At 46.1% G+C, this 12,119-nt stretch overlaps 1 protein-coding gene across 1 annotated transcript in view; it reads right to left on the bottom strand.

Moving 5' to 3' along the window:
* The window catches only part of PRMT8 (protein arginine methyltransferase 8), a 95,847-nt gene that overhangs the window by 53,760 nt on the left and 29,968 nt on the right, over positions 1 to 12,119 (bottom strand). The window contains exon 2 of the mRNA XM_047067191.1: positions 1,476 to 1,661. Within this exon, the coding sequence (XP_046923147.1) occupies positions 1,476 to 1,661 (186 nt within the window). The remainder of the gene's footprint in view (positions 1 to 1,475; positions 1,662 to 12,119) is intronic.

Here is a 12,119-nt window from a genome sequence, read left to right as displayed (position 1 = left end):
ACGAAAGACCTGTTTTAAAGTCTATATGGCATGGAAGTTCTGAATGAAGGCCCTGGGCCCCAAATGTGAAGGTTTCATTTCTAGCTCTCCCATTTATTAGCTTGTGACCTTGTAAGCAAAGGAAGTGAGGAATGTAAGTTGATCTGGATTCTTAAGGTCTTACATCCTCATGTATAAACTGGGGACTAATAATCTTCTTGTATTCCTCAAGTTCATTATAATGAACTTGTATTACTTCTATAAGTAGATGGCTGGGTGGCATATAGAACAATGTGCTTTTTTTTTAAAGGAATATATGATGTTAAAACATAAACAAAAGGGGTAAATACTAAATAATAAAGATTTTGCTTATTAAAAAAACAAATAATTCCAAATAATTTGGGGGCAAATAATAATACCAACTTCATAGGGCTGACCTGAGGAATAAATGAGCCAACAATGTAAAATCTCAGAACAACACCCAGCATGTTGTAAGCACTCAAAAAAAAAAAAAAGGAAAAAAGTGCTGGCTATTATTTTTAAACACTCGTCTGGCAATGACATTTTGATATAGGGAGGGCTTACAGAAGCATCTGATTGAAACAGAAACTTTGACACTTATTTGAAAATGCATTTACAAAGCAAACAAGGCTTCGTTCCTTTTTCACTATTTCTTCATACTGTAAGGGGATAATAGAAATATTTTCTTCATAGGGTTCTTAGGAGGACTAAATGAAATGATACGTATGATGTGCTTAGAACAATGCCTGGCACTGAATAAACACCCAGTTAATGAGTAAGCACTCTGCAACCTGACTGGCTTAGGAAAATGCTGGAGGTGATGGGGGCAGGGGCCCAACCCCAGCCAGGAATTTTCTGGTTAGGAAGCTCTGCTCTGTTCTACAGCTAACATAAATCTTCCCTGCTGTGGTATAAGGCAAGCATTTAGACACAAGAATTTCCTGAGAATCAATCAGGGTGACAGACCTGGGCCACGTCTTCAAGGAAGCTTCCTGCATTTCTTCCCCTGGGGGTGCTCATTGGTCTAGGGCCTAAAGGGTTCATGTTCATGCCTGCCTAAAGACTGATGTCATGGCCTCCAGGAGGTCCTCTCAGCATCTAGGACTCGAGCTGCAGAGCATCTCCTGCAGAGCCAGGACTTAGAACAAGGACATCGGTCCGCCTGGATCACCTGAGCTTAGGGTCAAGAAGAGACACAGGCGCTGGACCATAAAACAAAGAAACCCTAAGCACCCCTTGCTCTCTGGCTGAGAAACACACAGACACATGTTTTCAGCTACTCACCTGCTCTGGGCCTGGCTCTGACCCTCTCCCAGAGAGGCTCACAGGAGGGAAGGAGGGCCAGGGGCCTTGAGCCACTAGGAAAACCCACTTTAAGACAGTAGACAGATGAACACATTAGGCTGCCTCAGAGGACAGTGAAGAAACAGCAGGGCTGAGCTGCCCTGTTCTGCCACCAGCTCCTCACGGTTTACCTCGTGGATCCCAAAGTGAGCGTAGGAGTCGAAGTAATAATCTCTCGAGGTCATCTCCTCTGGGTTCAGCAGCTTGGACATCTTGCCCCGTCCTGGGCAGCTGGGTTGCGTGGAGACATGATGGACACATTGCACAGGCTTGGGTGGGGCGACGGGCTGAGGGGGCTGCGGGGGGGCACTGCTCACCTGAGGGGGAAAATAAAGGGTCTGGCGTCAGCAGTGGAGACCAGCTCTTGCCCTCTGAGATGTCACCCCTGCTTGCCTCCCCTCCCTGAGCCCAGGGGTTCCAGTCTGCCACAGCAGCCACCCCTAAGGGACGAATGGACCCTTCTGGAAGTCCCACTGAGGGCCATGATTTATGGAGAGGCGCCATGCTACTGAGGAGCCAAAAAAGACGTCCATTTAACCTAATTCCATCTCTTAATAGTCAGGCGACCTGAGCCGACCCAGATCTTAGTTTTCATATGTGCTAAATGAGGACAACAATAGGCGAATAGCGAACACTCACTAAAGGGCAAGATGTATAGCATCACATAGCATGGTGGCTGTAGTGTAGATTCCAGAGCCAGTCTGCTGAAACTTGAATCCAGCTCTGCCACTTCTGAGCTATGCAATCTTAGGCAAAATTATTAACCTCTCAGTGGCTTGGTTTCCCCATCTCTCAAAGGGGAATAAAATGATCCCCATCTCCTAGAGTCATCCTGAGGATTAAATAGTTGTATTTGTGAAGGGCTTGTAAAAAGGCTTAGCACATAATAGGTGTTTGTTAAACTGAGTCCCACCTGCATGCTTAGATGAGTCTCTGGGCTTCTCCCCCAGCAGGCAGCACTTGCCCTCCCTCCCCACCAACAGAGGCAGGTATCTTAGGTTCTGGGGTCTCACACCTCTTGTCTTCCCTCCTGGCTTCTGTAAACTTTATTCTGAACTTTGGCAGAAGTTTACTCTGAGCTTGAATACCCACACTGATGGTGGCCTCCTGCCTGCACACAACCAATCACTGTTCTTTCTGGGTTCCCAGCCCCACCATGTAGCCTGGCTCTATACCCCACTGCAGCTGCCAATCACCAGCCAGGCCCTCTTCCTCTATAGGCTAAGGGGAGAAAGAGAAGAAGTTCAGGGAGCTTTGGGGCCCAAAATTTCAGCTTGACTGCAGAAGGGTAGTCATCCCAGGAGAAGAAACTTCTCTCCCTGGAGTGTAGGAATCCAGGTGTGTGAGCAGCACAGCAAAGGTTTCAAAGCAGGACAGAAGTTTAAAAAATAGTGGGGTACCTGGGTGGCTCAGTCGGTTGAACGTCCGACTCTTGATTTTGGCTCAGGTCATGATCTCACAGTGTCTTGGGTTCGAGCCCCATATCAGGCTCCATGCTGTTATGAGCTGTTAGCTTCTTAGGATTCTGTGTCTCCCTCTCTCTGCCCCTCCCCCCCACTGCCATCTCTCTCAAAAATAAAATAACTTTATTTAATTTAAAAATAAATAAAAATTAAAAATAGAGAAGGAGTACTATCCAGTAGTTGGTCTTCTGGGACTCCTGGATCCCAATCCTGCCTCTAGTAAAATTAAAAATAGATATTGAGAGGCAGGTGTCACGGTAAATCCTGGGGCCTCACTGCCTGGCTTTGAAACACAGCCCTGCTGTTTGGTGGCTGACAAATGACCTTTAGAAGTCATTTGTCATCACTGGGCCTCAGTCTCCTCCTCCATAAAATAGAGATCATGACAAAACCCATCTGAGAGAGTGGTCAAGAAGTTTGGGTGAGGGGCGCCTGGGTGGCGCAGTCGGTTAAGCGTCCGACTTCAGCCAGGTCACGATCTCGCGGTCCGTGAGTTCGAGCCCCGCGTCGGGCTCTGGGCTGATGGCTCAGAGCCTGGAGCCTGTTTCCGATTCTGTGTCTCCCTCTCTCTCTGGCCCTCCCCCGTTCATGCTCTGTCTCTCTCTGTCCCAAAAATAAATAAATGTTGAAAAAAAAAAAAATTTAAAAAAAATAAAAAAAAAAATAAATAAATAAATAAAAAAAAAGAAGTTTGGGTGAGTTCATGTACATGAAGCATTAGAACACTGCCTTGCAATAGTAAGCTCTATTGTTGTTGTTATTATTATTATTGTTACCATTATAATTATTATTCAGATTACATAAACACTTCCCTGCTTTATGCCTCAATTTTCTCATTTGTGAGCTGAATCAGCTCAGACTTACTATCTTCTTCCCATCAAGGGAAATAGGGAGACCCTAGGACAGAGCAAGATCAAGAAACCCAAGGGATTCCATCTCTTCATTGTGCTGTTCATACAGCCCCAAGACTGCCCTGTGCCCTGGGCTGGAAGACAGTGAGCTCAGGGGAGTGTAATGGTCCCATTTTCCTGGTGTATCTAGGCTACAGCCTTTGGGAAATAAGCAGACTTCCCAGTTTAGCAACATCAGATTTGAGGTCGGCGAGATCCCGGCTGGCTGGCAGAGGCAATCGGGGCTGCTTCATTAGAATGCAGCAGGTGTGCCCACCCTCAGCTTGGGATGTTGGTCACGGTCTCTGGGAGGCTAAAAATAGACTGTGTCAATTGCATACTCCGGTGCTGGCTGCAGAGTCACCTCTAAAGCTAAAGAAGGCTCTGTGCATGAAGCTGACCCCAATCTTGACTCTATTTAAATATATTAAAGAGAGAAAAAGTCCTAGCTGGTCCAGGCAGCATGCATGGTCAGGGTCCCAGGAGCCTCCGGCACCCCTTAGCTGCCATTCAACTCTGATTTGAAGTTTCCCTTTTCCCTGAGGTCTGTGAGATTTCTTTTCCCAGCTGCCAATTTACAGTCTACCACGCACCATGCGTTGCATTCATGAAGCAAAGGAATGAGTGGATCTGATGGCCTTTCACCTCAATAACTACAGATCATGAGGATAAAGAGGTGACTGTGGCCCAGTCCTTGGTCCCAAAGACTGTCAGCCTAGCTCAGCCTCTGGCAGAGGGGACTTGGCACTCTGCCCATAGCTGATAGGTGTACCCTGTCCCAGGAGGCTGGGAGTGGGGTGGGAAACAGCAGTGGCCCATAATCCCTAGGCATTCAGCTACCTGGGGATGTTGCTTTTCATTCCATAAATACCTACTGAGCATTGACTGCAGCAAGGCACTGTGCAGGTCCTGTGGAAGAACAGACATATAAGAAGAGTGCCCTCAAAGGTCTCTGATTTCTGGTAGGAATATAAGACCTTTGAGGGCTCTACTAGATGATAGAATAGGATTTGCTTTATAAGGGAAGCTTGAGCAAATTGTCGTAGGGGTTTCAAAGGAGAGAATTCACTTCCATTTTAAAAATCAGAAGCGCTTGGGATAGGCAGTGGGGTAGGTGGAGTGCTTTCTGAATGGATTTTGGTAGGTGGAGCTGGTGGGAGGGAATTCTGAGAGAAGGGGATAGCTTGAACAAAAATGTAAAGGGGTGGGAAAGCAGCATGCTTGTTTGAGGAGCAACTTGGCCAAAATAGTGGGAGATTCCATTGAAAGGAAATTAAGGCCAGACTAAGAGGTTGTAATTAAATACAAGACAATGGGGAGCTGTTGGTGGTGTGTAACCAGAGAGTTCTATGTTTGAGCTCTACTTTAGGAAGATTAATGTGGTGGCAGTGTACAGGCGGGGCAAGGAGGAGAAATGTCACATCAAGGGTCTGGGGATTGGGGAGGCATATGATATTATGAGGCCATTTTCAAAGTCCAGTCAAGAAATAATGATAACCTGAAGACTGTTGTATTAGAGGGCCTGCCTGCCAGAGAAATTGCAGAAATAGAATCCACAGGAGTTGGTAGCTGATGAGATATGGGGGAAAGAGAAACGTTGGAACCCAAGATGGCTTCAACATTTCAAGTCTGGGTGACTAGCAAAATGGTGGCGACATTAACAGGAATAAGCAAGTCAGCAGGAAGAGCAAGTGGGATGGGGGGGATAATGAGTTTCCATTTGGATTTGTGAAATTTGAAATATCATTGAGTCATCTAAGAAAAGATGTCAGGCAAGCAGAGAGTAGTGCAGTTCCAGTTAATAAATATCATAAGTAAAATAGAAAGGCAAATGATAAGCTGAGAAGTACATGTCTAACATATATGGACAAAAGTGAATATCCTTAATATGCAGAGAGCTCTTATAAACCTATAAGAGAAAGGCAAACATCTTCCATTTAGCATTGGACAAAGGATCTTCCAGTCAATTCACATGAAAATAAACACAAGGGGTGCGTGGGTGGCTCAGTCAGTTGGGTGTCCAATGGCTGATTTCAGCTCAGGTCATGATCCCAGGGTTGTGGAATCGAGCCCCACATCAGACTCTTCACTGAGTTTGAAGTCTGCTTGGATTCTCTCTCTCTCTCTCTCTCTCTCTCTCTCAAATAAAATTTTTAAAAAGAAAAGAAAGGGCACCTTGGTGTATCCGTTGGCTAAGCATCTAACTTTTGACTTCAGCTCAGGTCATGATCCCACATTCGTGAGTTCAAGCCCTGCATCAGGCTCTGTGCTGATGGCACAGAGCCTGCTTAGGATTCTGTCTCCCTCTCTCTGCCTCAATCTCTCTAGAAATCAGGCAGCTTCAAATTAAAACAAAAAGTTAAAACTTTTAATTACCAAATAAGCTTGACTCCTCCAGAAACTATTAAAACACTGCATTTTTAAGGGCTGCAGAAAAAAATAGGTACTTTCATACAGTTCTAGAGAGGATTTTTTTTGGAAGGCAGTTTGATAAAAATGCATTAAAAGTCTTTAAAAGCACAAATCCTTAAACCCAGTAATTACTTTTTTTGGAATTCATCCTAAGGAAAGAATCATGGCAGACAACACAAAAATAGGAGTCAATCTAGAGGTTCCACAAAACAAAACTGCTTACGTAAACTGTGGTACATCCACACAACAGAATGCTATACAGCTGCTTATAATATTGTGGAAGAGTGGTTAATAAGAGAAATGTGATCACGATAAACCGTGGGCTGAGGAGAACAAGTGGGAGAAGAATAGATAGTGTGATCACATTTTTAAAATTAAAACTTATTCATGCCTGTGTGTTAAGAGGGGAGATTCAAGGAAGGCACCAGAATTGGCGGCAATTATGACAGGGTGCTGGATTACAAACAGTTAATTCTTTCCTTTCTTGTGCTTGTTTATACTTTCAAAAATGTATGCCATTGACACGTACTATTTTGAAAACAGCAAAACGTAATAATATTGGTAAAAAAAAAATATCCCAGACCTCTGGAAAGAAGCTGAGGCTGACACTCTGGGTGGAAACCTTCTGCTCAGAGAAAGGCTAAAGGGTTCACTTGAGAAAGCTCCCCAGGGAAGGTGGTAGAGGGGAATGAGGTTAGGCCAGGGAGAGAAGCTGGAAGCCTCCTTCTCTGAGGACCTTGGAGGCACCAGGGGACCTGGGGAGAGAGGCTTAGGGAGGAGTTACTTCTGTGACTGGCCCTCATCTGAGGATGTGCGATCCAAGCATTACACTCCAGTGACCAGTCAATGGTACCAAAGCAAAGACGACCTCTATCTAGCCTCACTTACCCAGAAGGACACCATGCCTAGGAAGCTGTGCAGTCACTTCTAAAGCTGAAGAAAGCTCCATGCATGAAGCTGACCCCAATCTTTACCCTATGTAAAGGTATTAAGAAGAGAAAAAATCCTAGCTGGTACAGGCAGCATACATGATCAGGATAAGATCCTTCTGCACTCCTTAGCTCTGATTCCAAGGTTTCCTTTTCTACAAGATTCCTAAAACCTTTTTCTCATCTGCCAACCTACAAAAAGTGTCTACCATGCACCATGCATTGCATTCATGAAGCAAGGTGGTGAATGGATTTGGGGGGCCATTCACCTCGATAACCACAGGTCAAAAAATGAAGACAAAGAGGTCACCACGGACCAGTCCCTAGTCCCAAAGGCTGTCAGCCTAGCTCAGCCTCTCGCATATGGGACTTGCACTATCCCATTATCTGATAGGTGTGCCCTGTCCCAAGAGTGGGAAACAGCAGTGGCCCATGGTCTCTAGGCATTCAGCTACATGGGGGTGTTGTTTTACATCCCATAAATACTGACCGAACATCTGCTGTAACAAGGAACTGTGCAGGTCTTGTGAAAGAACAGAGATGCATACAAACCCTCTAGGTCCCCATATGAGCATATAGGAGCCAGCATAGGAAGCCAGGTGTGTCTGTGGAAGCTATTAAAACTTATTTTGGTTACACCACAAAGAAAGGTCCTTTGGAAGGGCTCAGAAAACCCAGCCTTTGGCACATCTGCCTACCTTCCAGTGTCCTGGAAAGAATTGAGCAATGTAGGGGGTGGGCCTTGGAGGACCATGGTGAGCTCATTTGGGAAGTCAGAAGCCCTGACTCCTCCATAGGCCAACCAGAGGCTCTGGGTGAAGGCAGCCTTCAAACTTCAAATCATCTTGTATATACTGGCTGAGAGGGCAAACTAGGGTTGGGAATCACAGTAGGAGACAGTGGCCAGACTGACTCCCAGCCTCAGCATATCAGTCTCTCTGCAGCTGTGACTGTCACAGCTCCAATTTTCTCCCTGTGCCCAAGTTCCTTCCCACTAGACATCTTAACCCCTCTAGCCCTGCAGTGTGAGGCTTATGCTTCAGCCCTGCCTTCTCCGACCTGATGTCTGGTGCTGGTAACCATTCCTGCACCACTGTCTCTATCCTTGATGCAGTGGGACGCTTGGTGCTGCAATGCATACAGCAAGCCCTGCCTTGCTCTCCCACCTCCTCCCAAGGGCCTTAGGCTCAGGGCACTGCTTTTGCAGAAGGCTTCCTAATGCCAACTGCTCTCCCAATCTGCTGAGAGTCACCTGTCACCATCAGGATTTGTGACTTTGCCTTGTACTCTTAGTGCTAACTGCTGATTGGGACTCTTCAGACACTGTGATCTGCCTCCAGGCCTGGTCTTTCCCGGGGCGTTTTCAGCAGTTATTCTCCCCAGTATGATCTTCCTAGTCCACCCCATTCCACTGGGATGAATGGGTCCAGGCCCCACTAAATGCTGAGATAAGATGTAGGGTTGGTGTGCCTGGCTGGCTCAGATAAATGTCCCACTTTGGCTCATGTCATGATCTCATGGTTCGTGAGTTTGAGCCCCACATCGGGCTCTGTACTGACAGTGCAGAACCTGCTTGGGATTCTCTCTCTCCCTCTCTCTCTGCCCCTCCCTGACTTGTGCTTTCTCTCTCTCTCTCTCTCTCTCTTAAAATAAATAAATAAACTTAAAAACAAAAAAAAAGATAAAGTGTTGTGGAAGCACCAAAGCTGGAGGAAACACCAAAGCTGTATATCAAAAGGAGGCTAGTTGGTGCACCTGGGTGGCTCAGTCACTTAAGCGTCTGACTTCAGCTCAGGTCATGATATCCCTGTTTGTGGGTTCAAGCCCCGCATCAGGCTGTCTGCTGTCAGCACGCAGAGCCTGCATTGGAACTTCTGTCCCCCTCTTGCTCTGTCCCTGCCCCGCTTGTGCGCTCTCTCTCTCTCAAAAATAAACAAACATTAAAAAAAAATTTTTTTTTAAAAAAAGAAGGATAGTTTCCTGAAGAAGTGGCATTTGAACTGGTCCTCAAAGGGTGGTTAAGATTTCCACAGGCAGGGGTAGGGATTCAGTGAGAGATTTTATTTTTCCTTTATTTTTCTTAACCTAACTCGACTTCCATCTGAAAGTAAGGGTGAGTGATAGGTGATGATAATGATGATGATCCTTAACATAGATTGAGGGCTCAGTGTGAGCCAGGCAATGTGCTAAGCACTTTACAAATACCACATCTTAAAATCCTCATAATAACTGAATGAATAACTGAAATTTACAAAGAAACTGATACTCAAAAAATTCAGTCAATTGTCTGAGCCCAGGGCTAGGGTGTAACAGAGCCGAGATATGAACCATTATCTGTTGGACACCAGAGTTGATGCTTTTGACACCGATGCTGTGGTTAGCTCAGTTCAGTCACACCAAGCTTAACTGAGCTACTGCTAGGAGCCCTGTCCTCAGAAATGGGTGGCAAAGCTGGCCCAAACAGCACGCCCAGTTCTGGGGAGAGAAAGAAGGTCAACAAGGCAATGACTAAAAAGAAGAAAATGTTCCGTGAAGGTAGGCACAGGTGAGTACCTCTCCAAGGTAACTGAATTCAAAAGGCAGCCAATAGTAAGTTCTATTTTAGAGAAGGAGAAGCTGAAGTCCACATAAGCAAAGGAATATGTCTAGGGTCACACAGGTAAACCCAGAACTGGAATCTCCAAGAAAATAGAAAAAGGGTAAGGAGGGGTAAGAGAAAGAGGTCTTAAGGAAGGAGAATGTAGGTGAAGGAATATGGAGGGGGAAGCTAGGCAGCAGGGGGCAGAGAGAAACCAGCACTTTCTGCACCAGGCAGCTGAAGCTAACCCAAGCCCATTGGGCTATAAATGGCTCTTACTGGCACCAGCCCAAGCTGTAAAAACGATTTTCCTGAGAACAAGAGGCTCCACTGGAGGAGCCAAATCCTGCTCTGTTTCCAAATGTCAAGAGAGCTTTTTCTAACCTGAGTCGTCTGTCCTTAGCAGCAGCCTGCCTGGCCTGAAGTCCCATGGGGGCGGGATAGGGGGGGAGTGGTGGACAGACTGCAAAGGGTGGGTCACTGCAGGGTGGGTAGAAGATGGTGTGGGAGGTGGGGTGACTCCCTGGCCAGGTCTCACTACATCCTTCTTCCCAGATGCCGTTGTCTCCCTCCCAGCTTCTTTTAGCCCATGCTCACATCTGGCCCCTGTCCCAGGGTCACCCTCAGACCCTCACACTCTTTCTCCATCCCGATGTTTACTCACAAGACTGTGAGGTAATCGCCTAGAGTGAGCTCTTCTAGCACTGTGTCTGCCTTTAGATAGGGACCAGAGCTTTAACTGAAAGGAGAACATTCTAATGGTAGAAAGTCCGGCAGCAGCAAGTCCAGAAAGGGCTCGGGTGGGCATGTGGACCTCTCCTATTCATACCAAAGATCCCACCAAAAATGTATAGCTCTCATGTCTGCCTTTGGCCAAAAACAATCCTGGTTCCACCTTCATATCTACCCATGTTCCCTATCATCTGGGCTGAACATGGTTCCCAGGGAAGCAATGTCAAAGTAAGCCTCCCCAGAAGGAAGTGCTATGCTAGAGTACATAGCCCCAGATCATGGTTTCTCGTCCTAGGAATCATAAACTTGTGAGTCTGGGAGATGGGAAGAAACATCTAGATGCTGCTGGTCCCACAAGACAGTGTTGTCTTCTTGTACCTGGCCCTCCAGGGTGCCTTGGTCTGTATATTTGTCAACAGTCACCTTCATGTCCCTCACTAGAGTTTTCTCTTTAAAGGCATATACTTTCTCTAGACCCCCCCTGGGGCAAGGTCAGGCACTGATGCACGTCACAGAGTATCAGCTGCTGTCACCCACTGGGACCTTCCTGTTTTACAGTGTCCTTGACTATAACTTGGTAGAGCCCATCTTCACATGCTTTATTCCTTTAGACTCAAGTTCCCTCTGAGACTGTTCTCTCTGGATTCACCTTCCCTCGGGTCCTGTCACCCACTATTCTCAGTCCCCATTCTCTCACTGGGGGGATGCCTTGTACTGAGGAACGTTGCCAGGAGGCCTGGCAGGAAGCTTGGATGAGCCAGGACTTACAGAGGGGTCTAGGGCAGTGGTTCTCAATGTCTAGTTCCCAGACCACTAGCAACAGCATCTCCTGGGAACTTGTAAGAAATGCAAATTCTCAGCCCTTACCAGAAACCACTGAATCATAATCTCTGTGGTAGGGTTTAGCAATCTGTTCCAACAAGCCTCCATGTGATTCTGATGTATCACAGAGTTTGAGCTCCACTGGTCTAGAGTTGCATTTTCCCACATTGTATTCCACAGAATAGATACTCCTAGAAAAGGGATTCCATGGTCAAATAAGTTTGGACAAACAAGCTAAAGAGATTTTTTTTTCTTTTTGTTCTCCAGCTTTACTGAGATATAATTGACATATAATGTGTAAGTTTAAGGTACACCATAATGATTCAATATATGTATATATGAAAAATTGAAAGAGATTTTTTAATTGCAGTACTTTTAAATCGTTAATTTGCTAAAATGAATTGTGAATCTCCAAGAGGGAGTTAGGGTGTCTTTTGCTCCTAAATTTATTTGTGACATCTTTTTTTTTTCTGAGACATCTATAAACATCTCTGGAAATTAATGTTCTGAGGAAACCATCTGGGTGACTCTGATTTAGGACAGTGTTTCTCTGTTAAAGTATGTATCAACCACCTTGGGATGGGTCTCAGGCCCGACCCCAGACCCATGCCATCAAAATGCCTTTGCTCCCTCTGTCTCCTGGATCAGTAACTGCTGGGAAGGAATCTATTGGATTTGTTGGGTCTGACCTCAGAGCCTGTGGGGACAAAACACAACAAGCTGCACATTTAACAAGTTCCCCCAGTGATGCCTATGAAATCCTGGTCCAGACAGAGCTGAGGACAGTTACTTGCCTTCTCCATTACTCTCTGACCCTTAATGCAGCCCCCAGAGGCCAGCCTGGCATACTCTTTGTGCCACTGTGATCCCCAATGTCAGAGCCAGGCCAAGGACACCTGGAAGAAAGGCTGCCTTAGCTCCCACAGCAAAAGAGCTGGGATTGGGTGTG

Source organism: Lynx rufus, unplaced genomic scaffold (assembly GCF_022079265.1).
Source record: "Lynx rufus isolate CCGP_SWC_20201006 ecotype Redwood Valley unplaced genomic scaffold, mLynRuf1.p SCAF_7, whole genome shotgun sequence".
NCBI lineage: Eukaryota > Metazoa > Chordata > Mammalia > Carnivora > Felidae > Lynx > Lynx rufus.
The sequence above is the reverse complement of the archived record's forward strand: the minus strand, read 5'-3'. Positions and strand labels throughout refer to the sequence as shown.